At 39.6% G+C, this 26188-nt stretch overlaps 2 protein-coding genes across 6 annotated transcripts; both read right to left on the bottom strand.

Annotated features, from left to right (window-relative positions):
• Window positions 1-412: 412 nt before the first annotated feature.
• LOC115821478 (C3a anaphylatoxin chemotactic receptor-like) lies at window positions 413-11733 on the bottom strand. The gene is made up of 2 exons (XM_030785301.1): window positions 11703-11733; window positions 413-1491 (listed from the first exon to the last, which is right to left on the bottom strand). The coding sequence occupies exons 1-2, from the start codon at window positions 11731-11733 to the stop codon at window positions 413-415; spliced, it is 1110 nt and encodes a 369-aa protein (XP_030641161.1).
• Window positions 11734-15234: 3501 nt separating this feature from the next.
• Window positions 15235-25314, bottom strand: hsc70 (heat shock cognate 70). Of its 5 annotated transcripts, none has more exons than XM_030783811.1 (9): window positions 25110-25314; window positions 24228-24433; window positions 22969-23121; window positions 21996-22551; window positions 21674-21876; window positions 21373-21571; window positions 19125-19357; window positions 15321-15423; window positions 15235-15278 (listed from the first exon to the last, which is right to left on the bottom strand). In XM_030783811.1, exons 1-9 carry the CDS (start codon window positions 25312-25314, stop codon window positions 15235-15237), a joined length of 1902 nt encoding a protein of 633 aa, XP_030639671.1. The 5 variants fall into 5 exon arrangements, with proteins under 5 accessions (XP_030639671.1, XP_030639672.1, XP_030639670.1 ...); XM_030783812.1 differs by having other exon boundaries at window positions 15235-15284; window positions 15333-15423; XM_030783810.1 differs by having other exon boundaries at window positions 15235-15423.
• Window positions 25315-26188: the final 874 nt, after the last annotated feature.

The raw sequence follows: 26188 nt of genomic DNA, 5'->3' as shown, positions 1-26188 counted from the left end.
GTTGAAAGAAAACAGTTTGATTTCCCACTTCTTTTTTCCATGACAGACAATGGACTGTAAAAGGAGGTGTTACCTGTTAGCTTTATTATTTCTTGTTTGTTTGTCTTATTTTATTAGATTTTATTTCATTTGAATTTTTTCCAGATTATTGGATTTTCATTACCTCCCACAACTAGTCCCAGCAGATTACTTACATAGACGCATATGTCTGAAATGTAAAATAGCTCTATTACGCATACCCCAAAAGAAAGGATTTCTAAAAGTGTGAGACAATATCTGACCACTGACACCACACATCAGATGGTCAGTGTCCCTGTTAGAAAAGCCGCTCAGAGCCATCAGTGGAATTCAAGAGAAAAAGTGATACTTGGTGTTGCATCCATGTTTGAATTTCTGTCAATTTCTGGTCTCATTACTCAATAAATGTCTCTTTTTCTGACGGGAGGACAAGGGAAGTGAGGGTGTCCTTTCTCTCTGGGTTACTTTGAGACGAATGGCGGGAGTTGATGGAGAGCTGAGTCGAAAAAAAGGCCATATTCTCCTCGGTAAAGGCACTCTCCAACACCACCAGTAGGGACTGTTTCAGCTTCTTCTGAAACTCTTCACACATGAACACATACAGAATAGGATTGAGACAGCTGTTGAAAAAGGCCAGACTGAAGACCAGGGGACGCAAAATATGTAATATTTTTAGTGTGTCCTGATTCCAGTAGATACTTTTCATCATATCCTCAATCAATTGCACATCTATAAACTGAAATATATGAAAGGGTAACCAGCAAAAGAAGAATGCCAATATCACAGATAGGATTACCCGCAAGGATTTACACTTTCTCTTTCTGTGGAGGCGCTTGACTCTCACCCCAATGGCTATGTAGGAGCAGGAAATGACCAGGAAGGGGATCAGAAATCCAAGCACAAAACGGGAAAAAACAAGGGACTTGTACAAAGGAAGACTATCGGTTAAATTGTATCTGCAGTGATAAAGGCTGCTATTTCCGGCTGGCATTAGTTTTCGTATGGTAATGAAAGGGATGCTGCAAAGTACGGATGCAACCCAGATTAACCCGCACGTGCCCCAGGCTTTTGCCAGCGTGCGATTGTTGTGGGCCCACACCACTACCCAGGTGGAGAGGCAACGGTCCAGACTTATCGCTGTCAGCAGGAAAACGCTGGCGTACATGTTGACTATGCCGATCAGACTGTAAAACTTGCACATGAAGTCGCCGAAAGGCCAGATAAAATTACGAGAGGCGCTGACAATATTGAAGATCGCCATGAACGTGAAAAAAAAGTCAGCCAACGCCAGGTTCAGGAACCACACAGAATTGACAGTCTTTTCCATCTTGCACCCTGTCACGTAGATGACGAGCCCATTTCCGAACGTGCCAAGGATGAATATCACAATGGACATGACAAGGTGAATTATCTGGGAATAGTTGTCCGAATTGTAAGCTGCAGTGCTGGAATTTGATGGGACAGCTGTGGTATCTGTAAAGTGAGAAAGATCAGCTGTTTTAGAAATAACTAATTAGTGTACCACTGACAAGAGACCACCTTCTAAAACAAGCCACAAACAAACAAGCAAAAAGAGGCTAGCTGTGCAGATTAGGAGCCTGAATTACCAGGATATGAAAAACATATCCATTCACTGATCTATTTATAGTAACATTTTCCCAATAAATATTCAATAATAGATTTTCATTAACCAATGAAAGGAGAGTTCTCTTTTGGTCACTAATTTCATTCAAGACATGCTTTTTTCATTTATCCCTCTAAGGCAGAAGTTGTCATCATCAGTCATGCAGTTAAATAATTACAGACAGACAACATGATGAATAGTGCCCTCCTATAATTAAACTGAATACCAATTCTTGTAGTTTAAAAAAAAAAAAAAAAAAAGTATGAAAGCTTGTGTACTGGAATCTCTGGATGGTGCACTGGTCTCGGTCAGCTGCAGTGAGGTGGTTCAGCTGTGAGGGGGAGACTTACAAGGTCAAAGGTTATTGGGCTTCTTAAAGTAGCATGAAAGGGTAGAGGGTAGGGTACAAAAAAAAGATCTTAAGATCTTAAACCTTTTCATGAATGGAAGGTCCATTTTAAGCTGAAGTTTTCAGTTTTCCAGTTATTTGTGAAGAAGTGAAATGTTTATCCTCAGAGGAAATATTACTGGAACATTAACCAGCAGTCGTTTAATGGAGAGTATTCAGCACTCATTTGAAATATTGTCGGTTTTGAAGTTTAAACGATTTGGTAACAACATTACAGTCGACCTTCTCTTGTATAGGTTCTTTTTGACTTGATTGAGTTTTCTGAGGGGATGGCAAGCCACACACACTAGACTGGAACATTTATGCAGAGAGGGAAACTTCAGCTGTGCGACCATTGGATCCAACCTTGAACTGTGTTGTTTGATATGCTTGTGTGGTCCATGCACAGGACAGGCACACGCGCACACTCATACACACACACACACACACATATACCACACACACATATACCACACACACACACACACACACATTCATTCATTATCTAAGCCGCTTATCCTGATTAGGGTCGGGGGGGGGGGGGGTGCTAGAGCCTATCCCAGCGCTCATAGGGTGAAAGGCAGGGAAACACCCTGGACAGGTCGCCAGTCCACACACACACATTGTCGTTCAAATATTTGTTTACACGTGAAGAACTTCCCTTCAACTGATATGTGTTTCATAATAAACATTTTTGTAATAAACTCATACACTTACATCTTATATAGAAACACTTATGTGGCTACATTTCCTGGGTACTTAAATTTGGAAGAGGGCCTTTACAGATCAGTTGTTATATTGATTATTGTTGTATGTCATCACACAACTCACTCCCATAGGTTTTTTTTTTGGTCGTATAATTTGTTCTGTCTCGCTTGCTCGCTTTTTTGTGCTCTTGTGAACATACATACTTTTGACATATATAGTCACTTCTAACACTGAATTATTCTATACCTATAGTTCTGATAAAACTGTTTGTCATAAAACCAGGTATGTACTATATTGCTAGTCTCAGAATTATGTGACTTGTGCCACCTGATATTTGGTCTCATAGAGAACAAATGTCACTAATAAGTTCTGACATCAACTACTCTTTGAAGTTTCTCCAAATGACGCTGCCTGAGGTCTTGAGGACCACAATAATGCTCTCTCTCTCTCTCTCTCTCTCTCTCTCTCTCTCTCTCTCTATATATATATATATATATATATATATACACACACACACACACACACACATATATATATATATGTATAAATATAGTGAATCAGATAACAGGAAATGGCCACCTATTAGTGAGTGAATCTCCTCCACACGTTTGTCTATAGGCTAGGAGTGACACCTTTTGGCAAGAATGCACATTACAATTTTCATATTTCATGCTTTGTTGATGGAGGGTTGCAAGAGACTTGCGTCCCTGAATAAATCTCTAATTTTTTTGACAAGTGTTCCTTTACTATACTTTGTAAAACTTGTGTGAAACACTTCTAATGTTCTAATTCCTCTTGTGCACAGTAAGCACGGTTTGTGTAAAATTCGGTAACTGAATCTATGGATACATGTATTTTCTTTTTGTTTCGGAAACAAGTCGCTTTGACGAAATTTTTTGAATTCTACAAGAGCTGTGTGGTCTGAGGTCAAACAACTGTTGAAGAAAACTGCTTTTCATAATGCATGATGGGATTTTATTTTGGATGATTTGATTTGTGCAGCCTATTTTTTTTACACCTTATATGAATTAAATGTATTAATTATTATAAACAACATAATTTATTAATTATAACTTAACCGACGACCTTCATTGGTTTGAGTGATTTCTTTGTTATGAGCACTAACCTTACTCAATACGACTTGTGTTCATGATGTACAATTCTTTACATGATGTCTTTATGTGATTATAATACTTGGATTGACTTTCATGGCAAAAAAGAACTAAGCACTGAAAAAATTTAGTCTTTTGTAAATTTGACCCAGAAGTAGTGCTAGTGAGTGAATCCAGTTCCTTCCTAAATTCACCACAGTTCATTGATAAATTGTATACTGTGTACTATACACCATACAAGATTCCCCACGCTGATGCAGATAGTATCATTGATGCAGGACTGCAGTGGACCAAAAAAACAAGGCAGGATATGACATAAAAGTTGCTACTTATCTTTTGCATAAACAACATAAAAGCAAACACACAGATAATGTGACTGTCGTGATCTTCAAAATACAACTCATACAAAACTCATATTTTTGGTGGATTCGTGAAAGTCTTAAGAAGTGTGTGTGTGTGTGTGTGTGTGTGTGTGTGTGTGTGTGTGTGTGTGTGTGTGTGTATGTTTAAGACATCTGTAAAATGATTATTAAATCGGCAAACTATTCCAATGGTCTCCTCAAGCCTATTCTTAATTATAATAATAAGATAAATCATTATAATAATAATAAAATGATAATGATATGCAAAGGATAATGATATGCAAAATAGGATATTAGAAATCAATCAAATGCAAAGTTAATGAACCTTGTGCCAGTTGTTTGAAACTATTGCTTTAAAACACTTTCCTTATAATCACATACTACTGTCAGAAGTACAGTTTGCAAGAGTGTATTTAACGCACTTGATTACATTTTTGAAAAAGTGTCTTCAAGAATCTGTTATCTGATGGCTATGAGTGAGCAGCTATATCCAGCCTCATAACAATCAGACATTAAGCCGTGGAGATAAGCATCATTTTTGCACATGCACGCTCCCCCTACTAATACACAATAACTGGGGGGGTGGAGGTGTGTGGCAGGGGTTTTTTGCTCCTTAAAGCAGTATTCCACAAACACTATTATTAATTTCTCTGGAATCTGAGTTGGACTCGTATGCAGCGAAGGACTGCAAAAGCGCACTCGCCCTCTTCATTTTGCATAACAAACATGAAGTCATGCAAAAAAGGGAAGTAAGTAGCTTATCTCTACAGAGACCTGTAAAAACCTGTCATTTTAGAAAGTTTGACTAACATGCCCAGCCAATGCAAGGCAAGCGTACTAACATGGTTCCAGACTCTCTCTCTCTACCAGCTCCCTTTTCTCCAAATATGGTCCAGGTTTACTTACCTCACTGTGTTAACCAATAAAGCAGTGCTGACCCATCCCGTATGTTTGTAATCAATTTTAGTTGGAAATACTCCACCCCTTTTAAACAAAATTGTGGTAATATTCAACTCTTCTAACTAAAATTGTAGTAATATTCTGGCTACTTTGTACATAGTACATTATATATTAGTATGTATATATATATGCATTTGTGTGTGTTTGTGTGTACAAACTTGCATATACACTTAAACACACACGCTACCACATGTATATTATACATGCATACAAGTACGACAGTTACGGTCATATAGGAACATTTGCAATCATTTGAATAACAAATTGAATATTTAGACACATAATAAAGAGAAGAGAGCAAAGTCCACTTATCACAATAGATACTACTCTTTTTCCAAACTAGGTAAAAAATGGCTTGCCATCCTTTTTAAATGCTTAGCTACTCTTCTAGTAGCTTTGGATAAATTGTCAGTTCTTCATATAGAGAAAGACAGAGAAGTTGTAATGCTGATAATTACAAGCATGTGAATTAAGAGCACACGTAAAACACACTCAACACTTTCGATGTAAATACTTACTCATGATGACTGTATTTGAAAAGTTGTTGATGTTAAATTCCTCTTTCCTGTTCAGACAGTGACAAGCTGAAAACCCGCAGCACCTCCTTGTGTGCTTCTGCTGTGGTTACAGAAGTGAAGACAGAATGAGAGAGACGAGGAAACAAAGACAGATAGGGGAGAGAGAGAGATAGAGAGAGAGAGAGAGACAGAGAGAGAGAGAGAGAGAGAGACAGAGAGAGAGAGAGAGAGAGGGGGGTGGCGATAGGTTAGCTTAGAGGATGTTTCCAAAGTTCTCCACAATGTCATTGATGGTTTGTTCAGATGTCCTACATTTCCTGGAAATTATTATAATAATTCTTCAGACACAAGCAGCGCACCCCTCTTCTAACTCAAAGCCTACACTGGTGTGTATGGGCAGTTCTGGTTTATTTCAGTTGAAATTTCAAAATTCTTTTTCTGATCTCAGACCTTCTCGGCAGATATGTTTTAAATTACTTCCTGAGCTTTTTAAGTTGGTCTCATGGTGAAGCTATAGAGCAAACTGTAAAATTTAACCACAAGTAAAACGGAGTGGCCTGACTTATAGAAACGGATGTCATGTGAAAACTCTTGGTCGTTTTACTGCATTTCTCAATCTTTTTTTACTTTGCGCAATATCTTTCAGCAGCATCCCCTTTTGTCCCTCCGGCACAACATTTGATGTACAATACATCACATTTTTAGGCAGACGTCTCATTACATTATAATCTAATTTTTTTTTTAATCCAAACCAGATGGGTACCATTAGCCAGTCACTTTGACTGGGCGCTGTCTCGCAAAGATGCAAGTCTGGCTGTCAATTGCTTTGTGCAGTTTTGAAACCAGAGCAGATTAGGATATTTTGACATGACTTGCAAGGCTGTTTGAAAAATACTAATCAAGTACTGAAACTTCTCATCAATGTGTGATCAAATGATTAATATGTAAAGCTGATTTCTAAGGAAATGCAAACCATATATTTAGAAAGGACTGTTTACAATAGAAACTGGAAAGGCGCCATTTGGATAGATACCCACTTTATACCAACCACACAAAAGACCACCCAAGCTTTCAAATGGGATAGGGGCCTGGACTGTGCAGGCTTTGACAATAAATCTCTTACTGTACTTGTGAATACTGGACTACAGATCTGACAGATCTCCCTGTGCCCCTAGAGACATTTGATATTTGTCTTTTTACATATGGGGCATATCAATGTGAAAGTGGTAACATCAAAATCAGATTTAAAAAAAGGGAGTTTGTGGAAAGTGCTTTGGTGACACGGAATTCTCGTTTTGCTGGCATTTCACAAAATACATTGAATAAAGTGGCATGGAAGTGTAATTGCGTCATCATACATAGTCAGCTTTGGACACAGATCTGTAGTTGATAACTGTGATGTGCATTGGCCCAAGATGAAAAGCAAAAACAAACCATTTTTGTGGAGCTGACTCCAAATTTCAAACCAGGGCAAGAGCTGGCTGTATCATTGAGAAATTCACAAAAATGGACATTTTGGTGGTTGAATTAACCTAAACCATTTCCTAGAGCTACAATGCACATCTTTTTACGTGTAAAGTGATGCAAATGACTCAAAAACAGGTCTGCTTAGCAGAGGAAAAGCACTGTGGTTAAAAGATCCATCACTTGCCTTGTTTTCGGCAGACAAATGCATGTGTAGCCCAAGAATACAGAAACACACAGGCAGAAGTGCTTATTCCACAGAGTGAACAGTTCTGCTCAGTTTGTAATGTTGTGAGCTCTGTTTTCCTGGCTTGGTTTATGCAACACAAGGCCAGTCCAGGTCATCAGTATTGTCCTACGGTGAGGCTGAAAACTACATCCCATGGTGGTCCCTCAGATAACAGGAGTAAAATCAACCGCACATTTATGGGAGATTTTGGAGCAAGAGTGGTTTTCCCCACCAGCACAAAAGATCAAATGAGGTTTCAATGAGTTTATTATGCGGGTTGCAGTAGAGTTCACAACACTTGCACAATCAATGCCAAGACACACTAACACTGTTTTAATGGCTCATGTTGGCCAGTTCTTTCTTAAGACACCTTATGATCAGTGTATCCTTTGTTCTGGCAGTTAAATAGCTATACAATTGTTTACAGAAGACTGAGCACCTGTTGTAAACATTTCAATTTGTCTTCAGTTAAATTTGAAGCTGAACTCAACTTCAGCCACAATAAATATGGAATATAGTCAATATGCCAACTGCTGAGATTTGGGTGCCCAATCATGTTGTAGTTGCAAACGCAATGGAGAACCATCTGCTAATTGACATAAATAATACAAATATAATGATATAACTGAATACAGATGTTGCCTACTATACTATGATCTAAATGTTGTGCTAGTGCTCTGCTCTGTGCTAAATTACATCAATATTGCCTTGTAAATGTCACATTTCATCATACTTCACAGATATGCTACCTCCAAACCAACAGATAACTATAGTTTTGCCCAGATTTCTGATGGAACACAAAGTCTATATTGATCCTCTTCCCTCCACAAAATCTTGTTTTGTCATAACAATCAGAAATAAGGGAGACAAGCTCTGAGAGAGAGAGGGAGAAAGAGAGAGAGAGAGAGAGAGAGAGAGAGAGAGATGTCAACCTCGCTGTTTCGGATGTAAGAACGGGGGATTTTAGTTGGAAGCCACAGTGTGATCAATCCAGCGGCGCAGATATGAAACGTGGGCGTAGACAGCTGGGGCACGGACGTTGCAGTTGCTGGTTCCCCTGGACACTATACCCACCTGAGTCCAGACCCCTCTGTTCTCACAGACTAGAGGGCCACCAGAGTCACCCTGTGAGACCCAAAAAGAATAAGTCTTAAGAACTGAACGCCACCAAGTGACAATCTGATTGTATTCAGGCCTGTTTTTAATTTGTGTACATATTATCATGTGTGTTTACGTGTAATGGACCTCTGAGTAGCCCTCCCAATTACTCTACAGGGAGAATCCAAGGCCAAAGAAAACAATGTTTAATTTCAACTTTCTTGCACTTTGGACGTGGGGGCCTTCACATTGTGAGAAACCTTTTTGGGATTGTCTGTGTTGTGGAATGTTTTTTAAGATGCTCTGGATCAGGGTGTGATGTGTTGTCCCTTCCTTTGCAGCTCTTCTATTCTGTCTCACAACACCTTTGGAAATGTTATTGGCTGGTGTGAATTCTGAGTCCAGTATCAAATTCAATGCCTGGCTGTGAGGGGTCTCCTTGACATTGCAAGTTAAACCTGTATGAGACCCAATGTAAAGACTAGTTCCATAAAGCTCCTCTATAGAATTTATTCTTATACGCTGTTTATGCCTGGCTGGGTTGACAAACAGATATCTGCATACCTGAACATTACTTTCTCTTACACGTGTATGCATATGTATATCTGACAATGATTAGAGCAAATGTAAGAAATGCTAAGAAATAGGTTGAAAACTGCAGCTTTTTTAAAAAAACAAACAAAAAACCTCTCAGCCAGGCTGCCCCACCCCTTCTTGCTTTATGTGAAAAATAGCCATTACATAACACAGTACTTGCCAGGCACATTCCGTATAGTTTCTAATGTGCCTTTTACAACAAAAATTGTATCAGTTGAAAGGAATGTGTTCTGTATGCTTTAACAAATATTTGAAATGCTGTGTGTGTGCATGTGTGCGTGTATGTGTGTGTGAAAATCAGGTGAGAATTGTCTCAGGAGTGTTAAAATCCATTGAAAAGACATCACTTTTTTACATTTATGTATGTGTATGGTATCAAAATTATCAATGCTGCAAAATTAGTGATCCACTGATCAATACAAAATAGGTAGCTGTAAGCCACAGATATTAACTGTGGAATCTCACTTTTGCTCTCAAGAGAACTGCCTCACCTAAAACCAAATATTTTGTTTGAGACTGACAGACCTGTGTGCGTGTGTGTGTGTGTGCACGCGTGTGTGTGTGTGTGTGTATGGGTGTGTTTGTGTGCGTGTGATTGTGTGTGTTTTTGTGTGTACGTCCAGGGGGTATTCCAGAAAGCATGAAAACTCAGAGTTAGTTAACGCAGGGTAAGTAGGATACCTCCTAATAGAAGAGCCCTATGGCTTCATTCTCTTAGCAAAACAAAGCCATAGGGCTCTACTACTTGTTCTGAGTTAACTAACTCAGAGTTTTCACTAAACCCGCTTTCTGGAATACCCTCAACATGTGCAAGCACAAGCATATGTTTGCGCATTTTTATCTGAGTGTATGAATGTGTGTGGATGTGTGTGTGTATGATGAACTGTGAGAATTTCTTTTAGCAACGAATAATTAGTGAATAAATAACTGAAAATAATTAAACATGTCTCTTCGGGCAATTGGACAAAGGACAGCACAAATGACAGCACAGAAGCTCAGCATGGGAGCAATGACAGCAAGGGCCAAGTCACTGAAGTTAGCCTAATCTGGACAGTTCAAGAATTTCAACAATTTTCAATCATAATTCTGAATTAAAATAAAATCACAAACAATGGACAAACAGCCTCAGATTTTCCAGTTTTAGGCTGCGTAATTCTGATCGTCCATTTTAAATGCACTTGAATCGTTGTCAAAAAGTAGGGCTGTTTATTAAAACTAAAGAAAAAAAATTTTACCCTAGAAATACGCATCTTCTGGAGCGGCTCTGTATTACACGCATGTTTATGCTCCATGAGGATGACATAGTGACGTCCAGCACTAGAGAGGGAGAGGGACAGAAAAAGAGAAACAATGTCTTATCCAAACAGTCTTTCCCACAGATTAACATAAGCAAAAATAACAAAAAAAATGGAATAAGACAAACCAAGGGAGGTTTGTGGGAGGACAGCAAAAAAGTCAAGAGAATAAAAAACATCAGTGCAAAATATTAAATATTATGGTCCTGGGGCCAAAGGGAGGAGCTTTGACCCACATAACTAAGTGTTTGACTTTATACATTGCAAGACTTTAAAGAGAAGCCCTCTTGGCAAAAATAACAAAGAAACTGGTTTAGAAGCCAAAAGACTTCAGCACTGGCCTAATGAAAGGTGATCATGGAAATGCAGTGAAGACTAGGAAGTGATTACCTGCAGAGACACCTGCCAAGGCCAGGAACCAGAAACTGCATTCTCTCCATTCACAATCTTGTTGTATCCACTAACCTGTGGCTTAATTGTGGGTACACCGCAGCAGCCTAAAGAAAAAATGACTGGATTACTGTAGTGTTGTGGTACACTGATTAGCCATGTGACTCGGGCCAAATGCCAAGTATCTCTGGAAATCATAGATACAAAGGGGTAAAGAAGATGCTAAGTATTAGGTTCTGAGACTGTTGAGCCTCATAAATAAACAGGATCTAGAACATTCAAGTGCCATTTCAATTCCAAAAAGGACTACTTTCCACAGATGCACATTTAGTGAAAGGAAGTGAGTTTAGTATGACACATAAAAGTACCAAAACATACCAAGTGAAGTGGCCAGAACAGCGAAACACTCAGAAGCCAGAACATGGTGCAGACTGCTCCTAACAGCTTTTCTGAGAGTGGTTAACTCTTATATTCACATCGGCTGGGAAAATGACATGGTGCACAGGAGCAGCTTTCATGATCCCACAACTCAGGTGCATTCATATCTGTCATATTTGGGTAACTTTTGATAAACACTAAACAAACAGGCGCACAAACTCATTCATGTGCATCTTACACACATGCGCTTACCAAGAGCAACAACATGGACTTGACGGCTATGAGCTTGCATACTCGGACTGATCAAGATGTGTCTTTTGGATACATGAGAGATGTAGCAGGTGTTTGATGTTTAATGAACACATTCAAACTCCTGTGACAATCTGTGAGGGTATAGGGATTAATAACCTACAATGACCTGTTCACAAGGTACTAAGGGGTCTCACTACACCAGGAGCTTGGATGTCATCTTTTTGAAGCAAACAACCAGTGATGGATAATGACCATGAACAAAACATGCCATGAGTATACACTCAGATCACACAATGTTGCATAACTTACTTAGAAACGCGAGGACAGAATTGATGACCATGTTGGGAAAAGTTCAAGAGGAGTCTGTATCATGTGTTCTTTTCCTCTTTAACCTATTGACATCATATTTATTCATTTAACAGATGTTTTTTATCCCAAGTGATATGAAGACCTATCTTTCCTGATAGAGGAATGACTGCTATGAACTACAAGTAGTTTAAGACGTTAAAAAAAAGGCATTAAAACTTTTTTTAAAGGCATTAAAGGGAGGGAGTCCTTTTTTTTCCTCATACTTTTACTATTTATTTACAAAGATGTGAACTTGTCTAAAATATACTGGTATTTATACATTGTATACAGGAACTGACTCATAAGGAGACTGAGTGAGCAAAGATTTCCCCTCACTTCACAAACTGTAAACTCTTATCTGATCCATGCAGAAATCAGGAGGGGTCATGAGGTTGTCTTTTTACAAAGTTGTGACCGCATGTGGGCACCTGAACCTCTACCTGGGGGAACAGTATCTAATCTTGTGGATATGCTTTACTTTTCCAGTGCCTACAAGATTGTATTTTGCAGCCATGAGTTTGGACCTGGTTGGGAACAAAATTTCTCATTTGTGGTCGTGATTCTGTGATAAGACAACTGCAATTAGTGATGCTGATCACTTGTTTCTACGGCCATAACAAAGTGTCTGATAGACAGTCACTGTAAAATGAGTGGCCTTTTTTTGTGATCATGATCAAGTTTTTGTGAGATTCCACTGAACTAAGATTTTGTTTCTGGTTTGCAGGTGAATCTACAGAAACCACATGGGTCTCCAAGCAGACAAGTGAAAAGCAGTAGTGACTGACTTTGACTGTACTGGAGGATGCATGGGAAAAACTATCCACTGGATTGACAGAGGGTAGTGATTTACCCATGGCAGTGATTTTTGACAGTACTGGGAATGTGCCATTGCGAAATGGGTGAAATATTGCTGTTGGATTTTTAAATTATGTACAGTGTTTCTCCTGCATTCCTGTTGTAGGTCGAAGAATGCTGCTGCTAGATTTTTGCTACTGCAGCGAGGAAATGCTGAAACTCAAATAATAGAAAACTGCACATGTAAGCTTTCAATAATTAGCAAAATAAATAGGCATGAATGTTCCTCTTAAGTTCAGTGTTTGCTTTGAGTTTCATAGGGTGTTTTCACACTTGGTCCCTTTCTGCGCTAAAAACGAACTCAGAGCAATTAGTCAGCATTTTTTGCGCATATGTGAACTCTCCAAACGAACTCAGACCCCTCTGAAACAAACCGAACTGAGACCACCTCAGGAGGTGGTCTCAGTTCGGTTCACTTCAAGTCCACCTTTACCCCTTTTCTACTGCCGCGGTGCCGGTGTCTAATCGAGCACTGGGGCCGCGCTTTTCCACTGACAAAATACTGGTGCCGGTGCCGAAAAGCTGGCACCGGCACGGCACCACAGAATTGCTAGTCCTAAAAGTTGGAACCGCTGACGTCAGAGGCTATGCAAATAAAAACCACGCGACCACCAATCAGTTCAGCGTTTGATGTGTTTGGTATGTGACGTTATCTAGAGAGGCGGGAGTAACAAAAAAAGTCTGACCAAGATAGCGGTAGGCTAAAGGCTATATGTAGCATGAAAATATCTATACGATTAAAAGATGGATGGGCAATAATTTGTGTCTACATCAACACGGGCTGTTGTTTACATGTTACATGAACGTAGTCGGACCCAGAATGGTAGAAAAAACACTCACTTTCTCGGCTCTGGCTGGCGCAAATAGACCACTGCAGACCATCATTTGAACACTCTTTTAAACTTTTGAGCTAGGTGACAGGCTTACTATTCTCATGAATTTCGCCCCAGAGCGAAAAGTTTTTAGGCAAAATTCGTTAGGTGTTTCGCTGTGTGGAAGCCTAGCATAAAAGTAAAAAGCAAGCAGATGCGTTCTGTCCGACATTATTTTTTCCCCACGGAATTTACCCAAACTTTCGCTACGTAGCGTTCGGTTCCCAAACCTGTGGAAATGCGGGCCGGTTCTCAGGCACCAAGGCAGCACTGGGTCCGCACCGGCACGGGCACAGGCATGGGCACCAGCACCGTCCTAGTGGAAAAGCGCTACTTGTGGTTCACTTAACCTGTGCATTGTAAACACAAAGCGCTCCAGGTTCGCTTTGACTTTTGCCATTGTATTTTAGCCCTCTAGGTTTGCCGTAGACAGATAACATGCAATTGCATTGGGACGCTTGAAAAAACAAATAGACAGCACCATAGCCTCTGGTAACTATGGAAATCCTAAAATGCCATGAATTTATGTTAATTTAGATTCCATTTTCTCATGATAACGTGTAATTTTTCTTTGTTTTCTCAAGATCTCAACTTATTTATCTCATTATCACGAAATAACGAAACTTTGTTTTACCGTGATAATGACATAATTAATCAACAGAAGAGGGACTGACTTCTTTTTGTGTTCACGTTATGAGTTCATTTGAAAGAGGACTAAGTTCTCTTTCTGGTCCACTTCAGCTCTGATGGTGCCTCAGTCCTCTTTCTGTTCACACTATAGTTCTTGCTATCTTTACCTATGGAAGCCCTAAGATGCCATGAATTCTGTTTTCTCATGATAATATATCATGATCATGACATGTGAAATCACCCTAATAGGACTGAGTTTGGTTCTTAAGAGTATGCCCACCTCTAGAGAAATACATGCTACTCTTAAAGCTGCATTCTAGGCTCTGCCTCGTTGCAGTGATGTTTTACAAACATTTGACAGATGTATGTCAAGAGATGAATAATGTGTTTTATGGATTTATAATTGTTCCCTGTCTTAAGCACTTGTAGGTCATAAAATAATAACCTTAAATTATACTGTCCTGGAAACACTATAAAAATAAGCGGGTGTAGTTCCTTTCTAAAAATGTTTCATGAACATACATACATTTCAAGATGCTTAAGGATTTACCAGAGGGAAATGGGTAGATGAAAACATGTTTGTGTCTTTGGACTATTTCTACTGGTAATTAAATAAGAGAGCCAGACAAAGAGGTGAGGTGAATCTGCCTTGTTTTATTTTAGTGAGTTTTGTCTCATTAAAGTTACCACAGAGCTGCTCAGTGCAAGTTAAGCACGTCGTACAGTCGATTAAACAGGAAGTCTTATGGATGCACAAAAGGAAGCAGCAGTAAGGGACAAATACACCAGGTTTCCTTCTGGTTTAAAAAGCATGATGAGACCAACCATGAAAAAAACACAGTCGATTTAACAGACCTTCAGTGTTTAAAACAAAAATGCTGCACAAATCCATGTAATGCAAAGTTATGCCAATATGTTTTTTTTTCTCTCTTTTGGTCATGTGCTGAATCTTGGTCTTGAACATCAATAACTCTGGTAAGTAGCTTAAAGCATAGTACATTCATCATAAGGAGCTTATTATAAATAACATTGGTGATGTTTGATGGAGACAGCTCGTAACCTCAGATGATCTATAGGCATTTCAGTCAACATAGTGTATATTCCCCTCACTCTCCCACTGTACAATGGTACTGACGTTAGTCAACCTCTTCAATGGTTGGACCAGAGGAGGTGGCACCTCCTGCTCCTCCAGGAAAGCCACCTGGCATACCACCTGGCATACCACCTGGCATGCCTCCAGCTCCCTGGTAGAGCTTACTGATAATGGGGTTGCATACTTTTTCCAGCTCCTTCTGTTGGTACTCGTACTCATCTTTCTCTGCAGTCTGTCACACACAGAAAGACACAGACAGACAGAGAGAGAGTGAAACAGAGAAAAATGGTGAAAAAAGGGAAGGCATAGTATTTTCAGATCAGCACTTAGCATTCCTTGGAAACCAAGGCATGTATGGGAAGGAAATCTTCACTTCCTCCAAAATTCACAAACTAATTCACTCGAAATTTAAAGGCCTCAGATTAAACAGGAAATTAAATCTAACCATGAGACTGTTAGGGGTTAGGGGTTAGGGGTTAGGGGTTGGGTGTGGGGGGAGGGGGGAGGGGATGGAGGCAGTGAGCATAGAGCAATCAGTTGTGAACTCCACCTGAATCCAATGCATTAAGATGAACAAAGTTTTGTCTGATCTCTTGCAATCAACCAGCACTTCTGCATCCTGTGATTTGTAACATGCCAGAAAGCTACAGAAGAGGGAAACAAAGTCTGAACAAAAAACAAATCCATAAAAGGTAGCTGAAAACATATTGCTACAGAGGCAGTTTCCTTATCATTAATCTGTGGGCTGAATTCTGTCTCAAACTGAGAATGCACCCATATTTCCTACAAAACACACACTTAGACACGTGATGCTTATTGCAGGTGTGAATTCAAACCACAGATCAGTGTTCTACCGAAAATGTCCTCTCTCAACCATTTTTGCTGGGTGAACAACCTGCTCTCTGTCACGAAACTCAATCACCTCCCTTGCTGAAAGACTGCCGTCTGCTTTCTTGAGTATCTTACCTCTTCACATAAATCACCAACAAATAATTTTTCTACGATAGACTAAAGTGTAACTGGTGGTCTGACTCATTCTTTGAATCCTCGTATTAAAGCCTTACAAATAACAAAGAGACCATAAATAACAACATTTGTGAAGCAAGATCATATGAAAGAAGACAGGACATGGTGATGGTCAGGCAGGGACCAAAGGCCTAACTGTCTGAGCAAAACCTCTATTTGCCTGTATTGTCTCTGGGTCCTGAAGAGACTATGTGGTCTGATGAAACAGTGATTGGGCTTACAGTGAAGGTAAGCCACTACAAGAAACATCTCTTTTCAATCATGTAACACCAGCACTACCACGGCATGGTCATATATGGTGATTCTTCATTCAGGATTGGGACCATTGTGCATTGTGAAAGTAGAAGGGAACAATGAATGGATCCAAATCTGTAAGGATTTCAGGATTTCAGTGTGCACTGGATTGAAAATTTGTCTTTCAACCCCAAATGTACAGGTCTCAGCACTGAAAGATGAACATAATCAAGTGATTTAGCCAAAACCATTACATAAATCCACAGCCCTATATACAACCCATTTAATATGTGGTAAGAATAAGAGATTCCTGTGCACTGGCTTAACTCATTTGCCTTAACAGAATTTGAGACAATCTGCAAGGAAAAAAGAGCAAAAAATCCCAAAATACTCCTGATGACTCAAATGACTTAAAGTAATTGTTGCCATAGGAATTTCTATAAACCACACATTCAAAAAACAAAAAACGTTTTGCGAATGTTGTAAACCTAAAGGCTTGGTGGACTTGGATTAGATTCAAGCAGATGTCTAACACCATCACTAACACCACCAGTGTGGTTAAGAACATCATCTCAATCACGTAGACAGCTCAATTTAGGATATTCTTCATGTAGTGACTGTCATAATACTCTCTTCTTTGACAGAATCCTCACATCAGCGGCAACACGTCTTCACGTTCCAAGAAAAAAGTGCAGTGTACCCTCATTCCACTGAGAGGCTCTTTGTCTACAGTTTGCCCTGCATCAAAGACCCAAACAGCCCCAGAGAAAAGGAGGAGAGATGGATGAGTGCTGATGACTGTTTCCACTCTCTGTCATATTGTCACAATGAAATATGAACACACTGGATCTCAACAGGGGTTGTGGGTGATCGCAGGTTCAAATCCCTGAGACAATGTTAGCTGGGTCAAGTGTTGTAAAATAAACAACTGTTCTGAGATCAGTCAGAACAGATTAATATATTTGTGAAACTAATCTTTATTTATGTTCTGTTGATGTGAACATCCTATTTAATGTGAGTGTTGAAAATTAAATTAAATCATAAATTGTGCTAATTTTTTGGATGCCAACAATTACAAGGGAGCAAATCAGGGAATCACATGGCCATCCCTACTTGTAAGAATAATCAGGAAAATAAACCTATTTTGTAATAACACTGGAGAAACCTAGTAAATCTGCCAAATGGTGTCTCCAACTGAACTTATTATGACCAGAGAAAAGGGCAAATTATTTTGATACTTAAGAGTTTGGTTTTGATCTGTCACTATCGATTAACATTTGTACTTTTCTGTGAGTTGGCAATTTGCCAGGAAGCTACAGACAAGGGAAACAGGCTCTAAAAAAGCGGCTGTAGCTGTAGTTCAGCTGAGTTCAGTCAGATCAGAGTAGCCTAACTGTCATTGTGCCTCACCAGCTCATGGCATTGCTGGGGTATCTTCACATTGTAATGAAAGGGAAAGACAATAAGCATTCATGCCTACTATGTTTCTATGGAGACACTTGTAGATTGGATAGACGGAGAGAAGACACTGGCATATTTTGGAAGATAAATCTATGTATTAGCCCTGCCACAAAAGGACATGACTTTGTCCTTTGAAACTGAATGAAAATGAATTTAAAAAAAAATTATTATTTCTGTTAACATTTTCTTGACCTGCTTCAGACTTCATTAAATCATTAGGACTTCATTAGGATGTATGTGTGTGAGGAGTGTCAAGGTTCAGTGATCCCTGCAGTGACTGATGATTCACCCTCTTTCTCAAGAAAAGGTTTTGCAACCTCCTTGTTCTTAATGACCGAACACATAAACAACATTGTTTCAGTGTAATAGTTTCCTCTTCATAGAAACTTGGCACTGACACACATGAGTCACTTTGCATTAAAGAATAGAAATCTTTTCTTTCTGGTTATTTTCATCTGAGAAACAAATGAGTTCACAGATGAGTTTCAAACCCTCAGAGATGCACTAACCACACTTTAAAAACCACTGACATGAAAGTTCTCTAAAAAGAGCCTTAAAAACAGATTCTGAAACGGGCAGAAAATCAAGATATTACAACTTACAGGAAGATATAACAACACTCCTTACAGTGTAATTATTACTGGACAAGTAGAACTGTTTTGAGAGTGGTAATGCATATTGGATGTTTCATGGGTAAGATGCCGATAACCCATCTTTTCAAGGAAGCTGATATCCAACTTTAAAATGTGAAAATAAATAACTGCAGGTGTCTGTCATTAGAGGCAAGTTCCATTATAAAATATGTTTTCATAGTTCAATATATTGGTCCGTAAGAAAACTAGCAGTAATAAAGTGTGGCTGGCTAGATGTATGTATGTTTCTTGTCGATTGCTGTTTGACCAAGAAGGTTTATGAGATCTTGGTTATGAGGGCAATTCACTGAAAAGGTAAAACATATGACATGTGAGTGGCATGTGTGTGAGGTAAATGGATTTAATTTAACTCCATGTTCTTCAGCTAAGTTCAGATATTTCAATTTGTACACAGTCTGCACTAAGCACAGAAACATGACCATTGTTTCTGTCTTGCTTTTCCACTATATAGGAAAAGCAGCTTTCAAACCATGTAAAAATGATTTTGAAGAGACAACATAATTTGTAAAAGCTGTTAAAAAATTGTAAAAGTAATGCCGTCCTCAGACTGTCTGATTACCTGGTTCCTGTCCAGCCAGGTAATGACGTCATTGCATTTGTCCACGATGGCCTTCTTGTCCTCTGCACTGATCTTGTCCTTGAGTTTCTCATCCTCCACAGTGCTCTTCATGTTAAACGCCAGGGACTCCAAGTTGTTTTTAGCCATTACCTTATCTCTCTGGGCTTCATCCTCTGCTTTGTATTGGTCAGCCTCCTGTACCATGCGCTCAATGTCCTCCTTACTCAGGCGCCCTAAAGGACACACAATGCAAGTATATTGATTCTATTTCCTTCTCCGTCAGTGTTTCCCAGTCTGTTTTCTGATTTATCTCATTCTCCATAAATCCATTTCTGTTTTTTGTTTTTGTTTTTGTTTTTCAATTAGACAGTATGGTCAACCCATAATATAGGGGGCAAATGTCTGTGTTCATACTGTACCCACAGTTGTTAAATGCTGCTCCCAACTCTGGTCCCAGTCACACTAGATTCACAATGTCGCCAGCTTATTTCAGCCAAGTGCATCATAACTCTTCACCCAACCTAACTTAATCTAACCTCCCTGTACTAGAAAACATCCCCGGTTCCACATATCCAACAACAAGTAGTGAGTCAAATGTTCCTTCAGAGTCCCAACGATGCCTCGCCACACCTGTTCATCCACAGTCAACCAAAGAGTCACACGTATAGTAGCTTGAGAGCCAACATAGAAGCACCTACCCCTACAACTGACTGCAAATTCTCTCTGGAAGAAGGAATGGAATACCATTAACATTCCAAATAAGCACCTTATCTTAGATCCCACTCAGGTGAGGATGTTCAGCGCTGAGACATGTTTGGACATCCAATGGGATGCCCTCATACTTCCAGTGAGCAAGTCTCTGTTCTGTGTCATACTGGTTCCCAGTTCAGCTCTGCCCCTTGGACTGCCTTCCCCTCTTATGAATAGCTACTGAGATACAGTGCATGCTGATTCTTCCTCTGTCCTACCCTAAAGTGCTAAATGGTGAATGAAGCATAGATTTTTAAACTCATTTCTAGGTACTGTGATGGTTAAGATGGAATTCAGTGCAACAGTTCGCATACACCTGGGTTATGTCTTGTTCTCCTTGTTATGCTCTTTCTTGCACTGCCATCAAGCTGAGCACCAAGTTAAAAATGCCTTCATTTACTCGCAGCACAGCACTTGATTTTTTTTCCCTTTTTCTTTTATGGGTTTTGAGTGCCTACGTACAGTGTATTGCAACATGCTGTTTTGACTTAAGCCTGTACAGCCAAGTTCCTCTCTTCATAAAAGAATGAAAGCAACAGCTTAAGAGACCCACTTATGGATTTTTCACTTGATGTTTCCATCTGCTTTGTGCCATTTTCATACAGGACTTCATTCCACAGAGTTACACAGGGGCTTTAACGTGGCGTGTTGGTCTGTTGTAACATTAGCCATTGACAATGAAACTGTGCCAGTTTCATCTGGGCACTCAGCCCACTTCACAAGCCACTGGTCAGCTGGCATGTGAACTTTACTACAGCCGAAATACCGCTTGGTGAAAAAGCTCTTGATGGTGATTTAGTCACATGCTGCATTACAATGGTCAGGTATTTGATGTTGTTGCAATAGTGCATTGTTTGGCTTAGCTCTCTCCCCACTGCCTATTTCTCCACTGTTAAGCCGCTATGGCATTTGGCCAGCTTATTTCTGCAGAGGTGTTTGACCCCTTTCTCTCCTAGTTTGCTGACATGGCTTTCTGGTGGGCTGCTCCACCCTGACACAAGGATGGCGTTTTTCCTCCCCAGCAGTAACACTGAGTTGTAGATGACTGGCTTAAAGCAAGACCTAATGTAGGCCACTATCATGTGTTACATCATATATTATCATGTAACAGTAAGCAAATTAATGTTTTTAGTATCCTGTGGAATTTCATAAAACAGAAATAAGGAAAGTCACAATTGCCTAAAATTGACTTAAACTCAAAATGAACATATTTGGCCTCAGAGGACATGTTAGGGATGTGAATAATTTCAAAATGATTTCTTGGCGGCCTTGCTAGGAAAATAAATAAATAAGATAAGATTCTTACTGTTTCAGCAGACAGTGTAAGTAATTCCCTGTTTTATCTATGTTATTTGTCCTCCTCAAGGGTATGAACAATTTTAGAATGTACTTCATATGAAACTGACCTCAAGGTATAACTTTACAACTGTTTAGGTCCTCTTTATATGAGGGACTTTTAAGCCTCAATAATATCTGATATACCATTTGCTATATTTACCTTTGTCATTGGTGATAGTGATCTTGTTCTCTTTGCCAGTGCTCTTGTCCACAGCAGACACATTGAGGATGCCATTAGCATCAATGTCAAAGGTCACTTCAATTTGAGGCACACCCCTAGGGGCGGGAGGAATACCAGTCAGCTCAAACTTGCCCAGGATGTTGTTGTCCTTTGTCATTGCTCTCTCACCCTCATATACCTGTTAGATGAACAAAGCAGCATTACAGAAATGTTTCAGTAAGCCATCCTTGATCTTAGTGTATTCTGGGCATATTTTGTACAAGTCTTTTTCCAGCAGTACCTGGATGAGGACACCAGGTTGGTTGTCTGAGTAGGTGGTGAATGTCTGGGTCTGTTTAGTGGGGATAGTGGTGTTTCTCTTTATCAGCACGGTCATGACACCTCCAGCCGTCTCGATACCCAGAGACAAAGGAGTGACATCGAGCAGCAATAAGTCTTGGACGTTCTCAGACTTATCTCCTGCCAAGATGGCTGCCTGGACCGCTGTTGGTTACATGTTATTACTACTGATTAACCCTTTAACTATCTTAGCTTACCTGTGGAGAAATAGTATAAGAAATGATGTAAATATGCATTGTAAGACAGTAGCTTGGTGCTCCAACCTGCTCCATAAGCCACGGCTTCATCTGGGTTTATGCTTTTGTTCAGGTCACGACCATTGAAGAAGTCCTGCAGCAGCTTCTGGATTTTGGGGATGCGGGTGGAGCCACCAACTAGCACGATGTCGTGGATCTGTGCCTTGTCCATCTTGGCATCGCGCAGAGCCTTTTCCACAGGCTCTAGTGTGCCACGGAACAAATCGGCATTGAGCTCCTCAAATCGCGCCCGTGTGATGGATGTGTAGAAGTCAGTGCCCTCAAAGAGTGAGTCTATCTCAATGCTCGCCTGGGTGCTGGAGGATAGAGTACGTTTGGCACGCTCGCAAGCCGTACGCAGACGGCGGACTGCTCTTTTGTTTCCCGTGATATCTTTCTTGAACTTGCGCTTGAACTCGGCAATGAAGTGGTTGACCATGCGATTGTCAAAGTCTTCTCCTCCCAGGTGTGTGTCACCAGCAGTGGCCTTAACCTCAAAGATGCCATCTTCTATGGTGAGGATGGAGACGTCAAAAGTGCCACCACCCAGGTCGAAGATTAGGACATTACGTTCAGCCCCAACCTGAAGCAGATGGGTGATATTTTAAGCTTTGCAAAGAAGATGACCATTTACTGATGAGGTCTGGCAGGAGATTTGATAAAAAAAAAAAGGTTTAAGCTCAAAATTGTTGTTTTTGTCATACGCAGCAAACTGAAGACATGCTTATAACACACAGAGGCCCTGCATAAATATCTCTTAAGATGCACACAATACTGATTATACTGCTAAGGGGGACTAACTGTAGGTATGGTAACGGTATCATGTTGCTTTTGTAGCATTTGCTTTATTGTTAACCAATGTCATGCCAATCCCCTCAATACTCTCTCTGCCATGACCACAAACTAACACCTTTCAAAATTCCTCATTATCGGCTTACATGTGGACAACACTTGAATCAGTGTCATTCTAGACAGATAAGATGTAAAGTGTAAAGTGTACCTTCTTGTCCAAACCATAGGCAATGGCTGCAGCCGTGGGCTCATTGATAATACGCAGAACATTTAGTCCGGCGATGGTGCCGGCATCTTTGGTGGCTTGGCGTTGGGAGTCATTGAAGTAAGCTGGGACTGTAATTACTGCATTTGATACAGTCTGAGGAAAAAAACACAGAACAACAGAGAAGATTAACTGTTTTACTGTTTTGTTCTTTTGTTCTTTTAACATACTCTATCATAAACAACAAAGTTCCTTTCTTATATATTGTGTTTTAATGTGCTTTTAGATACAAATATACTCTGATACCATTTCATTTTTGAGCAGAATTCTTGCAAATCAGATGTATCATCTTTGCTCCCTGCAGAGGGTATTTTGCAGTCAGGTATTGCTGCAAAGATGCTTCTGTTATGAGGCGTGCGAGATGTTCAGAGAGATAACATTGATGGTGGAAAGTTTTCTGATAATTGATAACAACTTAAAAAACATGTTTTTTTCATGAATTTATACCCTTTTCATATGAAGATAAGCTATGTGGTGATCAAAACAACATAAAGGGTTTTTTCTCTCCAGTGTGGTTATTGCTGGTAGTTTTCTGATCCATTTGTAAACAACCTGCTATTACTGGCAAATAAATGTCACAATCTATGCAAAGAGGTTTAAAGATTAGTATTTGGTAGTTTCCACATTTAATTTCTACAGCACATATAGTTTTATTAAGGTATCTATCTATATGTGCACATATTTTACTGTGATCAAATCTCTGCTGAGTATGGTGATATCATCAAGAATGGTAATTGTTTTTTTTATGTGAACCAAATCTTCTCAACCAAAAGAAATAGTACTTCTGTGGTGTGTCTTTGTATCAAATCATTATACAAATATCATGCAGACACAACGGTTAATAACTGATAATAATGATTGTATCAATTAGCAGTTAAGGTCCTTATCTTCTCAAGAGTATTCTCCAGGCAAAATTGTGAAATTGTCTGTAGTGGTTGCAAAATAGGGAAGCCAAACAAAGCCTGTCAAAATATGTTTCTAACTTTAGTTTTCTGCAAAAAAAAAAAAAAAAGACAGAAGAAGCCTAGTTCTTCAGAATCAGCTGTTTCTATCCAGCCTCTTTTCTGTATGGAAAAAGGATAAGAATGTAGCTGTACACTGTTTATTACTATCACATGTAAATGACTAACATTAATTGCACTGTTGTGACTGACAACAACTGTAATCTTGTGCATGTGTAGAGGCAGCCAGTGAGTTTTCACCTTGCCGAGGTAGGCTTCAGAGATCTCCTTCATCTTTGAGAGGACCATGGAAGACACCTCCTCTGGGTAGAAGGTCTTTCTCTCACCCTTGTACTCAACTGACATCTTGGGTTTGCCTCCCTCGTTCACCACCTGGAACGGCCAGTGTTTCATATCCGACTGCACCACAGCATCGTCGAACCTCCGCCCTATCAAACGCTTGGCATCTGTTGAGAGGGCCAATCGAACAACAAAGCTGTATTTTTATGGGGGGTTGTTGATGAGCCTGGGAGGACATCACCATCCTCTCAATCTACAAATTTTTAAGGAGTTTTGCAATAGATAAATCTCACTGCTAGCAGTTCTAAAAAATGGTGACAAAAGCAATAGTGGAAGGGTCACTAGGGTTTCCCATGGTCAAAACTGAGAGTGATTTAAAATACCAGCATCATAGATTAAGCCCTAATGGATCTTTGAAAGTAAGTAAAAACTTCTGAAGTCATCATAAACAGAAGTGACAAATGATGCATGCGTCCAAAGCACTCCCTGGTATTATTTGACATGACTTTACAGAATTATGTAACTGTTTTTGAATAGGTCAAATCATCATTTCAGATAACTGTGTTTATGCTTTACCGCCCCGGACACTCTCTTGCCATACTGAAAAAACAGGAATTTAAGAGCTTAATTGTAAGTCATAACAATGATACTTATTATGCATGTTGTCATTTTTGTTTGTCTGTAACGCCAAAGTAATATTCTATGAGCTTGTTGTGACAAGCACTATGCATAACCTAACTGTCATCATGAGTGATGAGTGAAGAGTTGCTTAACATACGTTACTTTTTCCTCTTTTATTCAGTTGTGATCAGAGGGATACTCTTGTAATCCCTGTGGCCTTACCAAAGACTGTGTTATTGGGGTTCATCGCCACCTGGTTTTTGGCGGCATCGCCAATCAACCTCTCTGTGTCGGTGAAGGCAACGTAGCTGGGCGTTGTCCTGTTGCCCTGGTCATTGGCAATGATCTCCACTTTGCCATGTTGGAATATGCCTACACAGGAGTAGGTCGTGCCAAGGTCAATGCCCACTGCTGGACCCTTAGACATTTTACTGTAATAGAAGTGTCGGAGCAGATTTAGAGTTGGGACACAAAAAAAACTTTCTTCGTACAGGTAAGTAACAGAGATATGGAAAGAACAATGTAAATATCCACGTCAGAGCTGGATGCATTTCCTTTTTTTTATACAAGAATATTTATTTGTCTTACATGAACATGCTACCTCTGACGTGTCAAATTTGATAGATGAAGTTATAAAATACGTCCATACAAAGGACGCATAAATCTAATGTATGTGCTAGAAGCAGCTCTTGTCGTTTGTGTGGACATGTAAAATCGCAGACACATACTGGTCTCATGTCTGACAAATACACAAATAGAGCACATCTGTACTTTGTACTAAAAATAATGCATGAAAGTGTATATATAATTGTTTTAAATATTATGATTAATGCCACCTAATTTCCATGCTGAAATGAACTGACTGGACATGTGATTAAGCCACTAAAGACTAAAGTGTTAAGACTATTAAGACTAAACTGTGGACCTTGCAGGCTAAGTGTGATATTTAGGGGTTAGGTAATATGCTTCTTTGAAACAATATGCTAATTAATATGTCTTCGGTACATGTTTTTCCTCCTCGCTTCCCAGATCAATCTGTTTCAGCTTGTCAGCGTCACTTTAATGTTTGTCCATTTGTCTACAGTTTTGTATCATTAAAGTGTGCCTTTAAAATGCAGGAACTATGCATCTGTAAAGTTTGTTCAGACAAGAATGTGTCTAAAACTAAAATTTCCTCTCTACATACTCTGCACATGTAGTTATATTTTGGTTCCTAAGCATAATCTCTGTTATATTGTGAAATATTATGATTTAAATGTATAGAACATTCTAAATATAACTAAATGCTACATCACCCAGCC

Source organism: Chanos chanos, chromosome 9 (genome assembly GCF_902362185.1).
Source record: "Chanos chanos chromosome 9, fChaCha1.1, whole genome shotgun sequence".
NCBI lineage: Eukaryota > Metazoa > Chordata > Actinopteri > Gonorynchiformes > Chanidae > Chanos > Chanos chanos.
Note: the sequence above shows the minus strand (reverse complement) of the source record. Positions and strands in the feature narration are given on the sequence as shown.